This window comes from Belonocnema kinseyi, chromosome 2 (assembly GCF_010883055.1).
Source record: "Belonocnema kinseyi isolate 2016_QV_RU_SX_M_011 chromosome 2, B_treatae_v1, whole genome shotgun sequence".
In the NCBI taxonomy this organism is placed as follows: Eukaryota; Metazoa; Arthropoda; class Insecta; order Hymenoptera; family Cynipidae; genus Belonocnema; species Belonocnema kinseyi.
The window spans coordinates 485,839-509,478 of NC_046658.1; the positions used below are offsets into that span (position 1 = coordinate 485,839).

The 23,640-nt window shown below is 36.3% G+C and overlaps 2 protein-coding genes across 8 annotated transcripts in view; one reads left to right on the forward strand and one right to left on the reverse strand.

Annotated features, from left to right (window-relative positions):
* Positions 1-23,640, forward strand: part of LOC117168109 (matrix metalloproteinase-14) — a 518,894-nt gene that overhangs the window by 403,657 nt on the left and 91,597 nt on the right. For 5 of the 7 annotated variants that reach the window (XM_033353503.1, XM_033353496.1, XM_033353497.1 and 2 more), the window contains one exon: positions 2,983-5,140. The exons of the other annotated variants lie outside the window; for them this stretch is intronic. Coding sequence is in view for 2 of the 5 variants with exons in the window: in XM_033353497.1 (XP_033209388.1) it covers positions 2,983-3,014 (32 nt within the window). In the remaining 3 variants the exon portion in view is untranslated. Of the gene's footprint in view, positions 1-2,982; positions 5,141-23,640 lie in introns of those variants that run through there. 7 annotated transcript variants of the gene reach the window in all.
* LOC117168110 (O-glucosyltransferase rumi homolog) overlaps positions 9,773-23,640 on the reverse strand; it is a 165,346-nt gene continuing 151,478 nt past the window's right edge. The window contains exon 6 of the mRNA XM_033353506.1: positions 9,773-10,054. Within this exon, the coding sequence (XP_033209397.1) occupies positions 9,853-10,054 (202 nt within the window). The 3' untranslated portion in view covers positions 9,773-9,852. The remainder of the gene's footprint in view (positions 10,055-23,640) is intronic.

The following is a 23,640-nucleotide window of genomic DNA, read 5'->3' on the forward strand; positions in this document are numbered from 1 at the left end:
TGTCACTCTTATCTTAAATAAGACTAAGCTGAAATTAATAGAACCGAGGGATGAAGAAATTTGAATGCATATATAATGAAAATGTATAAGTTTATTAGTCGAAGCGTAGATTCAGATCTCCTATCGACTACAATGCCTGGTTGCTGTTCCTTATATACCTACTATTTCCTATTCTAAGAGGCATTAAAATTATGCCTTGGAATTATACTTTTCAGTCTATTTCACTATGAGTATGTCTAAAACATAGCTATGAAAGCTTAAGAATAATAATTACTATCATTGATCATTCATAAACTTAGTTATAGCATCGTTTACCTAATTTGAATGTAACGACCTACCTACCCACGCATAGGAATGATTAGCTCTCTATCGCAGAATTCTCACATATTGAACAAAACATGGTTCGCAAGCTACGAAATATCGCATTTTACAAAAAAATTATGCATCAAAACCAAAATCCCTTGAAAATCGCATATCAATAATCACAGAGGTCAAATCAAATCAAATAATCACATATCAGTATCGCATATCGATATCATGTATCACAAATCTAAGTTATATGGAAATCAAATAAAAGATCACATATCAAAACCAAGATCACCTGGTAAATCGCATATTGAGCATCGCACAGGTCCAAATGAAATATATCACACATCAATATTGCATACTAAAATCGCATAAGAAATCATACAAGAACTCGCATAGGAAATCACAATTGATCAAATCACAAATTGCCTAAGAATCACATCCTAATAAGGAGCTGAGACCCTTAAAAAAAAGCGTGCACCTTGGGAGGCATGGAGGATTGGTGATCGGAATTACGCTTGGTTCAGCGGACTAATCCCGATCGATTGGGTACAACGGATCCCAAACAAAAATTAACCTTTTACACTTATTCTCACGGTCTTTCTGAAGTATTTGCCCGCTTTAAGAGAAGATGGATCCAGACTCCTTGAGCGGGAGGTATCAATGGTGAAAGTAGAGATGCTTTAAAAAAGGCTATGTACAGGTAGCCACTTCACAGAAAGTAAACCTTAAGAACCATTTTTCCCGAAGGGAACTTGCTTGCCTATTGACCTAATCAAGCTCCCTATATTACATAGATTCACGTGACCGATTGCTTGTTATCACCGCGACGCAACATATACATGTTACTCGGCCGCTGTGTCACAACCGATGTGGCGTCACGCGGATACGTTCCTCGTGTACAAGCGCTTAGATGCTAGGCTGTAACACCTCGTTACCTCCCTCCACCCCATTTCACCAGTTTTGGTAACCAAGTTATCGAAATGGGTGAAAATGCAATGAAAAGGCGAAGGAAATTGCACCCTAGCTGTGGTTACGGAGCACTTCATTCAATTCCTGACGTTCTATATTGTTGATATCGATTTCTAGAAGGTCTTGTGAAGAAGTCGCATTTGTTCGTGATCTTGGATTCTCTTGTATTTCTTGCAACTGTGAATTTTTCATGGAGGGATCGCGTTCATGTACTGCTTTTAGGAATGATAAATTAACTGAAGGAATGATTCTTCTTTTCTGGACGTATATTCTTTCCTTATTAGTTTGAACGCATCTTTGTTGTGGTAGACTTTTTAGCAGGTGTTGAGGTTGCCGATTCCACTTTTTTCAATTTTTGTGGATCATTTCTTCTAAAGACCTAGTTGGTTTGTTGGCGGCGTGATTGTGGTTGCCTGTTCTGTTGTGTTGTTTTTGACGTCAGGTTGGTGTCTCAATTTGGTGATTGCCTTTGATATATGTGATGTTCTCCTACATTAAATTGGCACAGATTTCTAGGATAGTGGGTTTTTCCCCGCTGGTTTGATCTGGACATCCGCGATGATACTAGGTTTTACACGTTTTCTGGCCTCTCGAAACGCGTACGTGAAAATAGTTAAGATTGTAAAAAACTCATTTATAGCAAATTAATTGTTGATGCTAAATTCTTCTTTTTTTTATTGTATAGTGAAAAAGTTGTTATTCTAAACTTTTGTTGCTCTATCAAATTTAGGTAAATGCAAAAATGTTCACATTATTCATTAAAATAAGCTAGAGGGTTGAATTGGAAAAATACTTAATTTCCTTAAAGAAACGCAGTTAGAGATTGTTGCAGTTTAGTTTACAATAAGAGTAAATAAAGGTTTAATCTGTAATGTCTTCTGTTCGTTTGTAGGGTACGATTATGAGATTTCTCGATGAAAAAGAAAATTGTAACGAATTTTTGTTACGTAAAGTTTTTCGTGGTAAAGAACTATAAAAAATTATAAATAAAAAATGTTTTAATATTAATGGCAATTTAAAATATTTTGGAAATCTGTGAAAAATATTTTTCTTTACTTTCCTTAATTGCAAATTTAGAAAAAATTTTAAATGTCGAACTTGAAAGTTCTTCAGCGGAATTCGAAAAAACATGTCATTGTTTTATTTCTAGGAAAAAAATTCACCTTTAACGTTTTTAAAGGTTGAATATCGTTTAAAAAAGTGCAAAATTCACGATTTTTAAACGCATTGGTCACCATTTTGTGATTATAAACTGTACTTATATTTTTTCTGTTTTAAATACTGATATTTCCATATTTTTGTGAGTTAACAAGGGCATGTTTTGACTTGTAAACTTTCTATTCTTGTAATTCATAATTTTATATTTTATGGAAGAAATTCGCATAATAATCAGTTTTTCCAAGCTTAATCAAGAAATTTTCAACGCCAGAAAAAATTATACTTAGTAATACAATTGATTAAAGAGTATTTTAAAGAAAGGTCATAAATTGGTCATAAATAGACAAAAATAGATTTCGAAAGGATTCCGCGTAAAAAAATATGGAAAGTTCTTTTGTGATTTTATTTTTGTGTACTACATGTCTTCAAGAATGTGACAAAAAAATGGTCTCTTTTTACATTACAAGTGTCATGTGTTATATGACTGGTAGCTTAGTTTAAAAACATTAAATTTTATACATTAATTTCAAAAAATACTATTTCCAGAGGAGACCAGAAACTTTCCCCACGGACAGTAAATTCCAGGCCAGTGCCATTCCTTCAAAAATGAAAAAAAAGTTCCAAACAACAGCCGACTCAAATGATGTCAGGGGTTCATAATTTTGCACCTGGCGACATCTTACAAAAGAGATCACAAGAATTAACGCCCAAAGACACACCTTCGTGCGACGAATCCCCTATTGAAACATAATTTTAATTCTCATGGTACGATATATATGAAACCACAGGAGACACTGATGAGCAGCTCGTGACGAAATCAGATCAAGACTCAGCAGATTCCGCGGCAGAATGTATTTTCGACAGTAGAGGAATCACCTACCATTTTTTTCTTAGCTTAGCGGCACTTCTAATGAGCCTCAGATTCTTCATTTTCACGTACTAAAAAATGCTGATACAAGTTGTAACTACGGAGAATAACTTCATCCCTTATGAAGAAAGAAGTTCCGCTGTCACGGAACTCAGAATTAAAACCGGTCTTCTTCTAATCATCGAATTAAGCATTTCCTATTAGAGTAGGGCTATCGTGTAAGCTTAGATTAGTTATTGCTACGCAAAACTGATGAAACTATTTCTAAACTATGCGCAAGAAGAATTACTATCGCTATTAAAATTTCGAAAAACAGATCAGCAAGGTTGATCAGTTTATCACATAATAACTTGCTGATTTCAATTTATACGTTGGGATCTATCAACGATAAAAAACTTAAACCATAAATATAAAAGATACATCTTATATTAATATGATTTGAGAATCACTGCTGTTAGTCGAAAGAAAATCAGAAAGGGGTGCCACTTTTTCATTTTTGCCAGCTGTACTATAGAGAGGTTTTATTATATTCAAGGAGCAACACCGATGCGATTATTTTAAGTTAAATTATAATTTTTTAGTAGATACATTTATTTGAAATGTAGATTTCTATGAATCAGGTTAGTTCAAACAAGTTTCCATAAAACATCCACAGAGCGGGCGAAACCATAAGCTTTGCTATTTTTCATTATTATCATAAGAAATTATTATAATGGTACAATAATCATTCAAGAAGAAATTGTATGGCGTGTAACCAAAGTTTTTTGATATTCCAATATTATTTTAAAGCAGGTAATTATTTGTTAGCTTCTAAAAGGCATAGAATTCGAGTCAAAATGAACATTTTGCAGTGTACGTGTTTCTCGAATATTTAAATGTTTAGCAATAGAATACCGAACTATTGTAAAAACGCATATCTTTTAATTATCTAGAAATCAGAGTATTATTACACTCTTAAGTATTGGTTAAAACCTTTACACTGCCGCTCGAATGAATTGCGACTCACTAAAATAAATCTAAACAAAATATATACTATGAAATAAATACTCAAGAAAGTATACTCTAAAAATATATATCTTAATAGAAGTGTTCATCGTTCAAAAGGAAGAAACTACTGTAACTTAGAAGACTTGAGCCAAAGGGGTGTAAATGATTACTTTCAGTTAATAATGAAAATCAAAAGTACAGATAAATAATTATATATGCAGAGCTCCCAAAATTTTGCCCGGATGCTACTTTATATGCATTGTATCTCAGTGGGCACAAAGGTTAAAGAACGTTCCAATTAATTAATTACTTATTAATTAAAGGACGTTCCAATTACGTTCTTAAATTTCGTGACCACTGGGATAGTCCTAATCAGTGGTTCGGAAGTCGGCTCTAGAAGAAGTATGATGTTTCTACTAGAGTCAATTGACCGAATCAATATAATGTTGCATAAAGCATACGAAGTTTGACAAGGGCTCCATTTTAGGAGCACTCAATATATGCCTAAAAATGTTTCACGTTTCCTTTACAAGGACTAAACAATATTTTTACACGTAAATATAAAGTAGAAGTTTTTAATCCATGTTGTTCTGTAGAACTTTTTATGATAACTTAAAATTCAAATCATGGAGATTTATGAAAATGTCACTTACACCCCATTGATTAGACCTCATCAATTTTTATCGAATTAGAGAAGGATATTGGATGAGCAAAATAGGTGTTTGCCAAAGTCATTATTGCCTTGGTCACAAGTGCCTTAGATATATTATTTTTGTAATGTGTAATATGATGTAGTATACTTGCCGAAACAGCTGTGACATCTTCCAATAAAATGTACACATAATAGAATAGTTGTGCACAAGTCATTCTAAAATGAACAGAACTCAGTTTTGGGAAAATATGATTCCGTCAAATGAACCTAACTAAGTTACAGGTAAAGGGGTTGTTATTTTGGATTCGACGTAACTTCTGAAGGCGCTATTTTCGTTATAGCTGAAATAAGAAAGAATCTACAATTAGAACTAAAATAACACCCATACGCAGTGGGCACACAATTTTAGAACGTAATTGGATCGTCCTGAAAACGTTTTTTAGGACGTAAATGTCAATAAACGTTATTTGAACGTTTTAAAAACTCTCCTAAGTCAGACCAATAATGTTCTTAAAACGGTTTATGTTTGAGTTACGTCTTGAAAACGTCTCTGGAACATTGTATGTTTATGGAGCGTTATATGGACTGACTCCGGACATTTTTAAGCCGCTCTACAGATGTTCTTTAACGCTTGTGCCCACTCGGTATCTACCTATAAAACCTATATCCATCACTTTCTAATAAAGCAATAAAACTTGCCACTTCATAATTTTATGATAAAATACCTCCAATTTTATGGTATCAATCATTTTTCGTTAGAAAAGAAGCAGTTCAAAATTAGCTACATTAATTTTGTTCCTACACAAGTGTTCATATAAGCAACTGAATGTAAAATTGTTTGCAAGTGCAAGTTTTTAAAAACTTCACACATCATGATTTATAAGAATGTTATTTCGTAAAACATGTTTCAAGAACTTTAATGGAAAAGAAATGAACTCGGAAATTTGGAGATACCGTGCAATATAGCGCGAAAACATTTTAAAAATAATTTTCTATCTTATTACGCATGAATCTCATAAGTTTCATAATCGTTAAAACTGGGGTATTTTTACATTTAGGAAAAGACTGTGCAGTCAATCCAGTACCGAAGCTTTTCCAGTCAGCCAGCCATACATGTCGGCAAACTAAAGAAATTTAAGGATTTTAGGAAGTCTTACAATTTTTGTGTACGTAATACCTATCAGATGCTTTTCAGGTGAGGAATATCAAACCTGGCGGCTATCTCATTGATTTTAATTAAACTTAGTGAGGTTGTAGTGCTTAATGGTTAAGGTTTTTTGGTCAAAGAATTTTCAAAAATTTTGAAAATTCTGGAATTTGATATAAAACAGCATTTAGATTTCTATAACGTCTATAAGCTTCATTAAAATCCTAAAAAAGAGGCGAAAATACTACAATTTAAAGAAAAATCAGTCTAAAATTTCAAAATGGTGTAGCTCCCAGAATTTTTCAAATTTTGGAAAATATTTAGCCACAAAACATTAACCATAAAGTGATACAACCTCACTAATTTTAAATAAAATTCTTCAAATGGCTGTCAGATTTGATACACGAAAAAACCGGTCAGCCCGCCAAGTAACGTAATGTGACTAGTCAGCAGCCCCCCCCCCCCCCGGACACTCTTGCTAATATATGGAAAAACCAGTAAAATTGAAGTATTTTGGGTATGTTAACATTTTTGGCACAAGTAATATCTACAATGAAATTTACAAAAATATCGGTGGGCATGCTTAAGGGAATACCCTTGGTAATAGAATTGCCAATGATAATCGTTTGATATTTGGATGGCAGTTGTATTAAAATGAATTGAAGCTCTCGTTTATATTTTAGAACCTTTTAAAGCTTCATAATCGAAAAACGATTTATTGAAAATAACGTGATCTTATGAGAAGCCGTACTTTTTGTAGTATAAAGAGATTGAAAAAAAAAATTCGGAAATAATTCTCAGATATATAGAATGTTTTCCTAAATCCATATCTGCTTCAAAGTATCATTCAGAGCCTATACGAAGAGAACAAAGATAATTTAAACCTTAAATGTATGTCTGATGTCAGCGACACGTCTCTAGTTTATGCGCTAATTGCGAAAAAGGCACGTGCTCTTGAACGCCGTGGCGCACAGTGGGCTGTTTTGGATTTGTTCGTGCAAACAATTGACGGCTCGTCAATTTTCAACCGAATCGAATTTTTTTTAAATACTCGTGAATAAATTTACTGTCAGAGAGATATGCCACTATTACGGTTTGAATCGTCAGTACGTTAAAAAAACGTCAACCAACGTCGGCAGTCGTCGGCCTTTTTTTAGGCTATTCAGATGTCAGTAATATTTGGCAATTCGTACAAATAATGCTTTATGCTCATTGTTATTTATGTTTTTAATCATTGCAAGTGCAAACCTTTCTATTCTCATTCTATTTTTGCAATAAAAGTTTTGAATAATAGTTAATAAACGTTCATAACGTTAATACTTTAATAGTATTTTATAGAATTAAAAATTTTTTTCTTACAGTTTTTATGTTTATTTTAATAAAAACTGTAAGAAAAAAAGATCTAAAATTCTATAAAATACTCTTCCGTTGATTTCTTGAGAATAAACGTTTCTTGGTTGAATAATTTGAAAATGAAAGTATTAACGTTATGAACGTTTATTAACTATTATTTAAAACTTTTATTACAAAAATACAATGAGAATAGAAAAGTTTGCACCTGTAATGGTTGAAACCATAAATAGCAATGAGCATGAAACATTGTTTGTACGAATTACCAAATATCACTGACATCTGAATAGCCTAAAAATCGGCCGACGACTGCCGATGTTGGTCGACGTTTTTTGGACGTACTGACGATTCAAACCGTAATAGTGGCGTATTTCTCCGGCAGTAAATTTATTCACGAGTATTTTAAAAAAAATCAATTCGGTTGAAAATTGACGAGTCGTCAATTATTTGAACGAACATATCCAAAATACCCCACTTTGTGGCGCGTCGTGTAAACACGACATTGCCAAACTTATGGCTCTGCGAGTTAATACTTTCAACTGACTTGCTAGGTACTGAGATTACTTCCTTAAAGAAATTCCAAATTTTGTCTGTATCATTTACAATGACATTTACAAAAATAAATGCCATTATATGTACTACCCGTACAAAAAATTTCAGATTCCCTAATATTCTTACATTTCTTTAGTTTTTTGATATGTTTCGAGGTGTGGCTCGCATGCTAGGTTCCGAAATTCGGAGTGCTGAACGGTATTTTCTTAAATTTTTTGTAGGTTCTAATTACACAAAAATATGAAATTTCCTAAAATGATTAGCTGTCGTTAGTTTTTCGACATGTTTGCGGGGGTGTGGGGCCCAGGTATTAGTAGTACCTTACCAACTAACTGTTCCATGTTTATGTTCACCTTATTAACCTCTAAATATTCAAAAACTAGCTTTCCTAAAATACGCTCGACTTTTCGCGAGCTCCCAGTCTATTAGAAAGTGGTAAATATGAAAATAGAACTTCTCCATTTATTTCACTTGAGACGCAGATCATTATTCAACTACTTGAAGAAATTTCATGAAAATGAAATCTCTTATTACCGTCAAGTCTTTAAAAAGCATATAGTCGTATTTTTGTGCAGATCTATTAAAGTACGAAAATATTACTTAACTGCTGATGCTTGCTTTGTAGTTGAATTTTATATATCGTTATTGCATTACCATTGCATTATATTATTTGAGTGTGTGTGATTAGTCATTAATTGATATTTTTTCTTCTACTTTCTGAGTTCAAATAAGAGTACATACAGAGTCTCGTACAACAATGAAATAAGTATTATATTCCAATATTGTGCATATGTCACAGAAAAGTAATAGAATTACTAAGTGCAGCATTAAATAATAAATTAGTTACATGTAGAATTATTTTGTATGCGCAGGAATAAAAAAAATGTGTTAAAAGGTTCTAGCATAGCTAATTTTGTTTAAATCAGGGTGCTAATGATTCATATTGAAACTTGCCGCGCTATGGCTTTAAACCCTGATATGTAATTATATCTATTGTAATACATTCTTCATGGTCGAATAATCATGTATTAATAAAAGTACTTTTTAAATTTTGAGTTAAATCCTGCTTACAAAAACGATAGATATAAAAATTAAAATCATAATTCTGTCATACTAAGGAACTCGTTATATACGCGACTTTGCCTTTCTGATTTATTTTTTTTTATGTACCGAAAAAATATGTAACTATATTAGTTCAATGATACCTTGAACAAATACGCTTCGCATAAATTAGAACTCAGTAGGTAAAAAAGTCGAACTGGATCTCTTCATTTAATTTGTAATTTTATCGGTTTGAGTATAGAACCGACGCTATAGCAATACCAAATTACATCGATGAAGAAAGTATTGAAATGGAGCAGTTCTTCATGTGGAACTCGCAACGTTCATTAGTTGAATGTCAGCTATTCTAAAGCATCGAAACAGACCAGCAGAGTCGAACGGAGCGAAGCATAGCGAGTATATCTATATCGACGCACTGTGCTTCAAATTTCGTTACGTACCCGATACAAAAGTGGAACAGTATCTGTTTCGATGCTTTAGAACAGCAGATATTCAACTTATGAATGACGCAAGTTTCACATGAATAACTGCTCCATTTCAATATTTACTTAATCGATGTAATTCGGTATTGCTATAGCGTCGGTTCTATACTCAAACTGATAAAATTACAAATTAAATGAAGAGATCCAGTTCGACTTTTTTACCTACTGAGTTCTAATTTATGCGAAGCGTCTAGTTCAAGGTATTATTGAACTAATATAGTTAAATTTCTTTTTTCGGTGTACCTGAACATTGTAAAGACAACTTAAACGACAATGTCACTAACGTAAGGTTTTCCTTATTACAATTTTATCCACCTTAAGGTAACTTATTATATACTTCAATGAGATTCTGTTTTAATGTTGGTTTGTACGTCAATAGTTTGATGTACATTTTAAGTAATCTTCTCCAGTAGCAAATAACGTCAGTCATTCGAAGTTTTTCCCAAATAAAATCTCTACCTCTATGAGCAATCTTTTTTGAAATTTCATCGTTGTCTTTTGCAAATTGGACCAGCTCTCTAGAAAATAAAAAAATGTTTATTTAAACTCAATAACAAGTTTAGCATAAGAGTATAGGTTAAAACATTCTAGAAATGTACTACTAAATACATATGTATATAATGTAATGGGCACTAACAAGTATTTTGAAAGCCTTTCACTTAATATCTGACTTTATATATGACAGAAACTCTCAACACATTCTGTAGTGAATTGAAAGTGCGCTTGACACAGTGAGCTTCAGACAGTCACAGGTATGATACAAATATTTGCTTTTAATCGGACTTCGGCACCGAAAAGATCGGACAACGATCTGTCGCCATTCATTGCTGCTCGTACACAGGTTTTCTCAAGTGACAAGGCTATCATCACGCACTCAAGCTGAGAAATCATGTAACTTGAAACATTCATTTAAATAATAAGGAAACCGAAAATAGCTTTGAAATAGGCGATGTCGATAAATTGAATAATTATCAATCGCAGAAAATCTCATAAAGACGAAACATTAGAACTTTAAACATACCGCTCGCCTCGTGAGTGGTAACTGCACGATGAAAAGAAAACAATAAGTGCTTAATCGAGTATTTGTCAACAACGCAAATGTCGTCCGCCGTAAAGAAACAGCATAAATGTAACTAAAATTCAATAGTCTTAGCCGCCCGCCATAATCCACTAAGTTTACAGAATAAATTTTTTTAAATCTAATTAATAATAGTTGTTCAGATTTCGCTCATTTCTTTCACTCTGACTCGTAATAGACACATCTGAGTAATCGGACGTTCGTATTCCAAACTGGCAGTTTTTACGCGAACAGAACGTACTAATTCGTCCTTACCCTTGTAGCATTTAATTATACGGCCTAACAACCATCTAGAAGGCGGTAACGAATCATGTTTCACAAGAACGATATCACCGGTCATAAGATTTAGCTATTTGTTGAACCATTCGTAGTGTTTTTGTAAAGACTGTAAATAATCAACAGCCCATCTTCTCCAGTAAATCTCTGAAAATTTTTGTACTAACTGCCATCGATTTAAACGAGTTTTCGAAGTAAATTCCAATGAGGGTTCTGGAATTCTGGTCAAAGGGGCTCCAATCAGAAAATGTCCAGGTGTAAGATAGAAAAAGTCTTCAGGATCAATTGAAAGAGGGGCAATAGGACGGGAATTGAGGCAAGCTTCTAAACGAGTAAGAAGGGTATAAAACTTTTCGCATGTAAGAGTATATGTACCTACAATTCTTTTTAGATGGTGTTTAAAACTTTTAACTCCAGCCACCCATAAACCCCCAAAATAAAGAGTGGAAGGAGGTATGAAATGCCAAGAAGCACCTTGAATTGCGAACTCATTTTGCAAATTAGCATCCAGTCCACGATTCAAAAGGCAATTTTTTAATTCCCGGTCAGCACCGTGAAATGTCGTACCATTATCACTGTACAAGTGTACAGGTCTTCCTCGCCTTGAAGAAAATCGCTGAAAGGTGGCGAGAAAAGCGGCAAATGAATAATCAGAAACAATTTCTAAATTGACAGCTCGTGTTCAACAACAGACGAAAAGCGCAACGTAAGTTTTGTAACTCTTTCTGCCACGACCGGAAGCAAAGCGAACATTAAATGGGCCTGCATAGTCCACACCAGAATGTGTGGATGGACGACGTGGGGTTACTCTTAATTCAGGTAAGTCCCCCATAAGTTGTTGAGACAAAGCCGCTCTCTCACGTGTGCACTCCAGGCAACCTTTGATCAGTCGATTAACCAAAGAGCGAGATCCTAAACTCCAGTAACGCTGTCTGAGTGTATGTAAACTTAATTGCTGACCACCGTGTAAAGATCGAAGGTGAGCATGCGTGGCGATAAGCTGACTTATGTGGTGATGCGGCAAAATGATGGGATGCTTATCATCATAACTTGTAGGAACATGCCGTAGTCTTCCACCTAACCTTAAGAGATTATTGAAATCCAAAAATGGATTCAAACTTTTTAATAGCGAGTTCTTTGGAACAACCCAATCTTCTTCATTCCAAGCTTTTATCTCATAAGAAAAGGAATTTGCCTGGACAAATTTAATCCAAAATATAACAGCTTGTTGTATTTCAATCGCATTAAGAGAAATCGTTGAAAATTCATGTTAAGGCTTATTGAACTTTGATTGCTTGAACAAAAGGCATCAATAAACCTTTTACAATAGGCCGTTACGCGAAACAATCTTGGCCAAAAGGAGAATTTAAGCATCAAGTTAAATGGACTTTTGATCACACTCAAAACATGATGACTCTCTAGTGGCCACTGTTCTAAATTTTATTGCGTGGGGGCTGCGTAGCGATATTCGGGCCATTTTAGGAATGCAAAGTTAACCAAGGTGGTCCTTGAGACCATTAGGAATGCCTTATCTAATTTTTCGAGCGTGAGTCCCCGTGTAGCGCAGTCGGCCGGGTTATCTTTAGTAGAAATGCCATTTCGCGTGAGGTACCAAGTCATGAACTAGGGAAAATCTATTGGCTTCAAACACAGGCCAATTTGAAGGATGTTTTCCTAGCCAAGCTAAAACTGTTACGGAATCACTGTGACATTAAACAGGTATTTTATCCAATGGCATAGTTTCCATGATAAAATTAAGTGCCCTAGTTAGCAACGCAGCTCCACACAACTCCAAACGAGGAATTGATACATATACGAGTATATCAGGAGCTACTTTAGATTTAGCCATTAGTAGGCAAACATGAGCCTCCTTTAAATCTTCACTAAGAATTCTAATGTAACCGGAAGCTGAATAAGCTTTTGACGACGTGTCAGAAAAGCCATGAACCTCGAATTCAGAGTTTGTCAGCAGTTGTCGTGTCCATCAGGGGACTTTAAGTGCTTCTAAATTTTCCAGAGAACCATGATAATTTAACCATTGAATTTTAAGATCATCAGGTATTCTCGATTAGCTGAGCATCCTCCGCTAATGGAGATTCGATAGCACATTCGTGTTATCCCGAGGGACAATCTTAAAATAGTTCGGGTTCATCTGCGGCCCATTTTCGCAAATGGAAACCGCCAGCTTCTAATGACAGTGTTATTTGAGCTCGCGCCTGTTTAGCCTCAATCTGAATATCTGCACCTTATGATAAAGGAAATCTATTTCCTTTATCATAAGCTAACGGCTTAACCACTTTGTTTGCCAAATAAGAAGCACAGGCAGTACCATAAGTAACGGTTAAAAGTCTATTAGCGACGAGCCTTTTATCAGGAGAAATCCAGACAATTCTTTGATAGTCGCAATCCCGAGGGTCAACTAGAATTTGTCTAAACAATTTTTCAACGTCAGACATATAAACAAAGCGATACGATCTCTAATTCATAATGATTGAAACGAAATCATTGAGAATCTTGGGACCGATGTGAAGATGAGAATTCAAGGAAGAATTATTGGAAGCTAAACTGGAAGCGCTGAAAACAACCATCAGATTAGTAATGGAACTACTTTCTCTTAATATAGGGCGATGAGGCAAATACACAGTTTGTGTAAAACTATTCAATTCCTTTTCTTAAAAAAGTCCCATGTGTCCAAGGCTTTCATATTCTGATAAGAAACTGGAGTATTGTAACAATAAGTCCAATTTCTCTGATAAAAGACGAAGTACTTATTCAAAACGATTTTAGCTCTCTCCAAGGATGCACCTATTTTTATGGGAGGACCGTTTTTGAAAGGTAAGCGTATCATGTAACGTCCGTCTTTTATTCGTTCGTAATTCGTGGCCAAGTGGTCATCACAAAACATCTCGTCATTTGTCAAAGTATTTTTAAAGGGAACTTCCTCTAACTGCCACAACCTGGTTAAGTCTTCATGCAAGACTTCTGCTAAAATAGCCTGATGTGCTGTAACTGGAATGGTAATTTCTATTTTATTTGTGACTGAAACCGGGCCAGATAATATCCTACCAAAAACTGTACTTTGTCCAGTAAGAGAACCCAATATACCCTGTTAAAGACCAGGAAGTAAACATGAGCCATGTTTATCGGCTCCTAAAATCAAATCAACTTGATGCGAGCTAAACGGATTTGGATCTGCTAACCCTAACTCTTTAATTAACCTTCATTCCCACCGTTAGATTTTACAGGAGGAGCATATGATGTAAGGTGTAATAATATTAAAGCTTGGATGTGTATTTTAGGACAGTTCTTTCCTGTCGGAATTAAATTTAATTCTGCTAACTTTCTTGAAGAACCATTATTAACTCCTCCAACCCCATACACAACTGCTTTAACCTTTTTGTAGCGTGGACTTAACATTTTCATTGCTCTCTCGATAATAAAACAACATTCAGATCATTGTAGCTCCTAACTACCGATTTTTTTGAAGCCCTACTCTTTTCTTGAGAACTCGCACCAGGTTTTGAAGCTTTAATAGCCTCTAAAATACGTATGCGAGTCTCCAAAAATGAGTCAAGTTTATGATAAGTAGGATAATCAGTGCTAGAACCAATATGCATGTCCCATTCCTTGAGAGTACCAATATCGAAGTTTTTAACCATTATAAAAACAAGTAAATCACTCCAATTTTCTGTTAAGTGTTTAAGATTTTTTAGAGCCGCCAAAGACTTATTTGTTTCATCGCGTAAGTTTTTTAAGTCTTCTAGAATATTATTCGACACATTAGGAAGATTGATAAAGGCTTGTAAATGAGTTGAGATTAAAGCTCTCTTATTGTCAAATCTAGTCTTTAGCGACTCCCAAGTGGAGATAGAATTAGCATCAGTTATCGAAACGTGTAAAAACCTTCAGCTTCGCCCTTTAAGGACAATTTCAAATAATGTAATCTTGTTACATTTGACAAGGAATCGTTTTGAATGATTAAAGCATTAAATAAATCGCGAAAATTATCCCAATCCTTGTAGTCTCCTGAAAACTCCGGTAAAGTGATCTGAGGAAGATTAACAGGCAAGGAATCATGACGAATAATTTAAGACTGATTAAAAATTTCATTAGCCTTAGTTTCAGGAGTAAGCAAGACCAATTGATTATATAAAAAATCTCGCGCATTAAGATAAGCATCTTCAATAGCGAGATACTTAGACTGTGAAATATTCCAATTTCTCGCGCTTAGCCGACGTAGTTCCAGCTTTAATTTCCAGATGCAGGGTTTCACAACTTTTCCATCGTTGATCAAGAAGTTCTATCCGTGATTTGACAGTAGCCACTGTTAGATTGGCTTTTCCAATTTTCTTAAAATTGGTTTCAGTGTGTAGAATAGCCTGAGAAATCTCTGATAACTCAGAGAATAATGGATCCATTTTAACAAAAGGAGCCATTTAAATTTAAAGTTGCTAATAATTCAGCTAACATCGAAAAGTCTTAAATGAAAGACCGATCCAGTAGAGAATGACAGCATGAAAGAGTACAGTACAGACTGTTTAGAAAAGAACGACTGCCTTACAGTACGTGCTATGGGACCTCAAGCCGTCATATTTTCCACCTACTTCTTGTCCTTTCACTTAACAAAATTTCTCACTTTGGTCTTTCCTGTATTAATTTTACACTTTTGAATATTTTTCCACGATCTTCTATCCGGCTCGAAGGACCATTTGTTTAATGTTTATGTTTAAAAATATTTTATTTTGCCAGATCAGTAATAGACAAAGGAGAATCGTTAGAAATAATGAATATTTCAAGTTTTATTTCAAGTATAGAATACTTGGCAGACTAAGACCATTTTTGAGAACCACACAGATCACTCACTCGTTTACATAGACATTCTTGTAAGATGTAAGATTTAATGTCTTTATTGAGTTAATAACTTTACTGATTCGAAAAGATCGGACAACGATCTGTCGCGATTCACTGCTGTTCGTACACTGGTTTTCTCAAGCGACAAGGCTATCATCACACACTCAAACTGAGAAATCACGTGACTTCAAACTTTCATTACAATAATAAGGAAATCGTAAATAGCTTTGAAATAGGCGATGTCGATAAATTGAATAATTTTTAATCGCAGAAAATCTCATAAGGACGAAACATTAGAACTTTAAACACAACCCTAAAGACAAAAAGGCATCTCTCAGTGATCCGGGAGTACATAAAATTCCTTGTTCTTGTGGCAAAGTCTATATTGGAGAAACCGAGACAGCGGTGAGGCTACGAGTAAAAGAACATGAGAGTAAAGTCAGTCAAAAACATTTTACGGAATCAGCACTTGCTGAGCATCGTATCGAAACAGGACATAACATTTTATTTAACAAAACAACGTTCATCGCAAAAACACACAATATTTTCCAAGAAAACATAAAGAAGCAATCTAAATCTTAAAACGCCCTAATAACATCAAAAACGGACAACGGATATAACACCAATCCGATTTGGTTTATTATTTTTATTTTTAAAAAGACTTGATTAGCCAATCAGGTGAAACCAGTATCCCTTGTGGGCGCTCTGGCCAATCACAGGAAACTCAGAAAGTATACATAAGAACAACATAGTCTGATACTTTAGTTTCAGGCTAGCCCTAAAGAATTGAGCTGCAATGTTCACGAAACGTCGGCAAAAATTCGCAGTTTTGTACATGATTAAAACCCGAAATATCTCTTTTTATCATAATGAATCATCGTGAAAGCATTAAATCTACTATTAAGCCTTAGGGGCCTACATTTTTCTATCAAACGAATTTTACGAAGATATGCGGCTTAGGGGTTTTTTTGGGGTCACCTATTACGAATCTGAAGTCAGATTGTAGTCATTCAAAATGGCGGATTCAACATGGTGGACACATTTTTAAAAAGTTGTTGGATTTTCATTTTTGAACTTGTCACTCAGGGGGTTTTGGGGTTGCTGATTACGAATGTGGCACCAGATTTGCAAAATTTGCCAAGTTTCCCGAAAATATATTAATTTTTGGAAAACTTTTCTGCCATATTGAATCCGCCATTTGGAAATTTGTCAAATTTAGCTCCGGATTCATAATCAGCGACCCCAGAAAATCACCCTGACTGACAAGTTTTATGAAAATCCAACAACTTTGTCAAAATTTGTCATGTTGAATACACCATTTCATGCTGGTAATAGCGGGATGTATATACATTGACCTGCTAGAAGCTCAGTGGCAGAGGATCTGCGAAGCCAAAGCACAAAGGTTTCGCTATCGACGCGATGCTGAGGACGAATCGTACATTTTAGAGCGAAGGGAAATTAAGCTGAAACTAGCTATCCCCAATCAAGGTGCCGAAAGCTGACGAGTTTAATGTTGCAACATTACCGTGCTACTAAGAACGATGCATGCACTTCGGTTGGGCAGAAAAAAGAAGGAAACTGCAAGGCGGGTAGCAACAGAGGGAAGCCCAGACACAGCTTACTGGCCGATAACCCAGGCTCTAAAGTCATGCGTTAAGGGTTTCTGGATTTTATGGTTGGCGGGAAAAAAGAGGGGGGGGGGGCTAGTCCGTAGAAATCCCACACTAACCAACATCAGGTATATCTACAGAAACCCTAGGCCACTTTCTGGGAACCCCGGTCATTAAGCACAATCTGTAAATGAGCACATTTAACAAAAGACTGCCTGATTCCGTTCAAATGGCTTGCGTAGCATTAGCACCGCACCTTGGCGATATAAGAAATCAGATTTAGATCTAAAAAACATTTGAATATTATAGATTTATAAATATGGAATTAAACATTTGATTTGAAATATAAAATGTAAATATTTATTAACCCTTTCCGGCCATTAGATCCACCATTTAGAATTTTACAAATCGGGCCTCCCATTCGGAATCGCCGACCTCAAAAACTCCATCTGGATTTATTCAAATCTAACTTGGAATTTGTTATCAGAGACCCCAACTACCACCAGATACCAAGTTTCATGAAAATCCCTTAATTTGTTTGAAAACTCGTCATCCATATTGGATCCGCCACTCTGAATTTTGAAAATCGTGCTCCGGATTGCTAATCACCGACCCCAAAAACCCCAGTTGCCCAGTTTGATAAAGATCCATTAATTTTTGTCAAAAACATGTCCGCCAAATTCAATCCGCCATTTTGAATTTTGCAAAACTGACTTCAGATGCGTGATCAGAATTCCCAACAACCCTCAGATGGCAAGTTTCATAAAAATCCCTTAATTTGTTTAAAACTCGCCCGACACTTCGGTTCCGCAATTTTGATTTGTTTTTTAATTTGACTTCAGATTCATGATCAGTGGCCCGAAAAAACTCCTATGGTTCATATATCTGTAAAATTAGTTTAATAGAAAAATGTATGCCGCAAATGTTTAATGAATATTTACATGTTATTTTTCAAATCAAATCTTTAATTGTAAAGGAGGACCATCAATATAGGCGGTTTTTGGCTTAGTTTATTTTTGGGTCCACAAATTTGATTAAATTTGTTTAATGTCGACTTACAATAACATGTCGAGAAATTAACCCTTTAAAGAGAAAATTGTTAAGCTCTTGTATAATCAATATGCTCTTGTATAATCAATACGACGTTCCAGCAAAAGCCTCGTGTACCCTAAGAACACAGAGCGACCCAAGGACTACCGCCTTCTGCATTTTTCCCGCAAGTGTTTTAGCATATTGTTGACACGCAGGGATGCTTTTTAGGCCATTAGCAGGTGCAAGCTTGGCACCTCCAAGAGCGCCGATGATAAGGACGATTAGTTTAACAGAATATTCCGGGTACAATCGTTGCAACTCCGTTATAAGGTCTCGATACCTCTCTTTCTTTTCATTCTTCTTGGTTATGATGTTTTTGTCAGCTGGTACCGAAAATTTGATAACGAACATGGTTCGCTTCTCGAAGTCAAGAAGAACCATGTCAGGCCTCGAGTGAGCAACAGAAACAATTGTCGAGAATATAAAGTTCCAGTAAATGTGGTATTTCCCATTCTCGACCATTGACTCGATTTCCCTAGGAGCATTTAGAGGAACGATATTAAGGTTAATGCCGTAAGAGTGACAGAGATGGTAATAAAGCACTCTTAGTGCCGCATTGTGTCTTTGAATGCAGGTCGTTCCCGCGTGAGTTGGAGAAATAGATAGTATGTGAGCTAAATGCTCGGGGTTTGCATGACACGCCCTGCAGCTATCATCAGGAATGTCTTTGTTCTAAATGTGGTGACGGTACGTTAAGGTGGAAATGACACCGTCTTGGCATGCAAAAATGAACCCCTCCGTACCAGACTTCAATCCGGGCGATTTAAGGAAAGCAAACGTTAGCTCACAAGACATTGACTGATCCTTCACATTTCTGTGGAAGATACCGTGCATCCTCTTATCGAGGAGCTGTTCATAAAAGTTTTTCTCTTGTGCTTTCTTAATCCGGACTTTCAGGAGTGAGTACTCGAGATAGATAAGATTTGATGCATTTTGCTCACCCCTAATACTGAAGTCAAGTCCGAGTGTTTCAGCAGCCCCCTCCGCTGCTTTGTACAGAAACACTCCTTTGCCCACTTTTTCGTGATTCCTGACATTTTAAGAAGAGCGTCTCTTCCATTTGCAACTCTATGTGCTGTACCCAGAATAATCCTGTTGTGAAGACATTCAAGACTCAATATTCCGCGACCACCTTGACGGCGTGAGATGTACAGTCACAGAACTGAAGACTTAAGATGCATGCTTTTGTTCATGTGCATAACCTTTCTTGTTCCGATATCGAGGGATCTGAGCTCGTTCGTCGTCCTTGGAACTACTCCAAATGAATAGAGTAGTACCGGGACGGCAAGCATGTTCGTTGCAGACACTTTGTTCCTCGCCGACAGTTCGGAAGACCAAATCTGTCGGATGAGGCGTTTGTATCTGCTTCGGAGAGTATCCTTTATAGATGTTACATCCTGAATGCGGCTCTGTGGCACGCCCAGGTATGTGGAAGTCACGAAGGAATTAACCCCCAATCGAAGGTGTGAAAACCGTGCCGAAAGCCGAATGGCACTTGGGTGAGGTGTCTAGAGCGGTGACTCTGGGATACCGGGCGACCTCTGAGAGTACGCAGCCTTATACGTGCATGCGGGGCTCTACGAGGATTGACGAACCCCTTTCCGTAGCTTCTGGTGAGAACGTCAATGACAACACCAAACATCATTGTAGTAAGTGCAGTTTAAAACAACAGAACACGTAGGGCTCCCGACAATAAATCGGCCAGCAATGCCGATCACTCTAGATCTGTGGGAGCCAATGAAGATGGATTGAATGCGATGGTTCAACGGAATCTCGGGACCTTTTGGTGGACGGAGCGACTAGATCGCGACTTGCTAGAGTGTTACGATGCGAGTGTGGCTCGTGAACGGGGTTACATGGCACATGGCTGAACTACTCCAAAAAAGAAGCTATGTAAGCGAACCGCTTACTCTATCACAGTCAGAACAAGCCGACAACTGTGAACGAGAGGCGACACTAAGACCAACGCCGGGCAGGCATCCGATCGGGAAAAGCGATACTCTATGGCCCGGAGAAATATCAACATACAGGTTTCTCCTTAAAGATCTGGCTGAAATGGATGACGAGCTTTGTGGACACTTTTCTGAAGAAACCGACCTCTGGACTATCTATTGTTGTGTGTATGATGCAGCGCGAGCTTTATATATATATATATATATATAGATATAAGTTTGCATAAGAACAACTGCAGGATTTCGCCGGAAGTGGGTGCTAATCTGAAAAACTCCACCCGATCCCAGTTAATGCGCGTAAAGTTATAGCTATATCCACGTCTCACGACCGCGAGACTCAAGAATCAATACGTCGATCCGGCAAAAGTCTCGTGAGCCCTAAGGACACTGTAATATTTCTCTTGTCTCTTATAATTCTTTATAACTAAGATTCTTTAATAATATTCTTTAATATATTGTTCAATAATATTCTTTAGGACTTTATTTTTATTCTATATAAATGCAGCATATCGATCAGTTTCAATAACGCGATCAATTATTGAAAATTAGTTCGATTTGCTAATTACTGTGTTCTAATCAGCAGATCGTAACCGATTATCACCGTCGGTTCCAATGCAATCCTTGGAATTAAGATAGGTTCCTCTTGATTTACTGCGAATAAAAATTTGCTTTGAATGATCCGGAGGCCTTTGAAAGCGAAATAATTCTCAACTAGAAATTGCTGTGAGATATAATAGTCTGGAGATCCATAATTCATTATTGCAGGAGACTCGAGATAGAGAACCTGATCGTTTCGATTCATTCTAATGAGTTAATAAACTAATTTATGTTTTTCATGGATGTGGGGATAACTCAAGTGAGACATGATTGCGCAATGTACTTGCGCAATGTGCTGTACTGTACTGTCGTAGAACAGAAGACTTAAGATGCATGCTTTTGTTCATATGCATTACCTTTTGTGCCCCGATATCAAGGGATGTGAGCTCGTTCTTCGTCCATGGAACCACTCCAAATGAATAGAGTACTACCGGGACGGCAAACATGTTCGTTGTAGATACTTTGTTCCTCGCCGAAAATTCGGAAGACCAAATCTGCCGGACGAGACGTTTGTATCTGCTTCGTAGAGTATCCTTTATAGATCTCACATTCTGAATGTGACTCTGTGGCACGCTCAGGTATATATAAGTCTCTCCAGCGCAAGTCTGTCATATAGCGCTTCTATCGGCGAGCTCACGATCTTCAGGGATGCCATTAATTTTTCCTCGCTTTAAATAAACCTTGGCTTATTTGTATAACCCAAATTTCATTCCTATTTCCTTAGTATATCATTCGAAAATATCTAGAGCTAGATGTAATTGCTGTTTGTTTTTAGCATAGATCTTAAGATCGTCCATGTAAAATACATGCGTGACCATGTACTTTCCATCTACAGGCTTGCCGCAAAAGTACCAGTCCGAATAGCGAAGTGCTAGAGATAATGGAAATAATGTGAGGCAAAAGAGGAGTGGATTCATGGTTTCACCCTAAAAAACACCTCTCTGAAAGATGAACTTGTTAGTTGTACCACGATTTTTTCCAGATGAGATAGTAAATCTGGTTTTCTAAAGCCTCATCCAGCACTGGAGTGGTCGGAATTGTTGTATGACCCATTGTCGGGAGCCCTGCGTGTTCTATTCCTTTAAACCGCACTTACTACAACTATGTTTGGTGTTGTCATTGTTGTTCCCACGAGAAGCTACGGAAAGGGGTTTGTCAATCTTTGTAGAGCCCCGCATGCAAGGATAATGCTGCGTACTCTGAGAGGTCGCCCGGTATACCAGAGTCAATGTTATAGACTCCTCACGCAGGTGCCATTTAACCTTTCGGCACGGTTTTCACACCTCCGCTTGGGGGTTCATTCCTTCGGGACCACCCCTTGACAATTGTCCGCGACTGCCTATTCATTTTTGTAACTATATTTAGCAGAAACCCTTAGCACAGGGACCCTCTATCCGCAATCCGAAGACGCGTTGGGTGGCTTTGTCATAGGCCCTTCGCTTTGAATCTGGAGGAATCAAAACCGAATACGTACATATGAGTTTGGTCAGCGAAATCCGTGAAATCGCTGCGCCCGCATGTCACGGATTTCACCGCCGATTTTTTATGTGAAAGTACTCTGAAAGAAGACGATTCACCAAGTTTCAGCTCATTCGGTGAAAACAATAAGATTTGAAAGCCCTTGGATGTGCCAAATTTCGAGAAAAAAAGCGTTTTTTTTTTAAATTCTAGAACCCTTCAGCCTTGATCAATTTTGATCTGCAAGGTCGCATTTTTTTCTTTATTGCTCCAGCTTTGATAAAAAAATTTTCATAATACTTTTACTAAAGTGCAGCGTGCGTAGAGCAATAAGTACTTGCAAGTTTTCGAAAAAATGAGGGCATTTTCCGGTCGACACTGTAACGTTAATTAGAGAATTAAGGATACCTACGACGTCGCAATTTGTTCGTGTTGATGATCGTATTGCTTTTATATTTTTCGATTTCATGCATTACAAGCTGATATATGCGAATTTTATAATGGCGCTTTTTCCAAAATAGCCCATATTCATACCCCAAGATCTTTTTTTTTTACAACACCGACTTTCACGAAAGTTGCACAAAATAATCTTCAAACATCCCTTAACAAAATGCAAAAAGACCTGGAAGGTTTTTTTGCCTGGTTTCATCTCTTAGGTTTGTATTCTAACACCTGTTTGGTCAAAAATAGCAAGGAAATTAATTCAAAAATTTTAGGACGTTTTAAAATAATTTGGTTGTTTGGAGAATTGGCGATACGATTAATCTTCAGTACTTTCCTTAGGTGAGAATCAGCGGCTCAAGCTATCTTGGTAAAGCTGAATAATTTTAGATTTTTATTGCTGTGTTTTGAAGTTTGTGCAGTTCAAAGTACTCCGTAATGAAAAGAAGGTCTCTAATAGTTTGATTTCTATCTTCTGTTGAAAAGGTTCATGTTGAAAGATCACTTTTAAGTTAATAAATTAGTTTGCATGTCAGTGATCTATACTTGAGAGTAATAATGAATTATATTTGAAAATCTTATTATTTAAAAATAAACTTTTTCAACAGAAAATAGAAACCAAACTATTAGAGAAATTCTTTTCATAATGGAGTACTTTGAACTGCACAAACTTAAAACACAGCATCTTTTAAATAGACAAAATTATCCCAAAAACAATGAAAATCTAAAAAGCATTCAGTTTTGCGAAG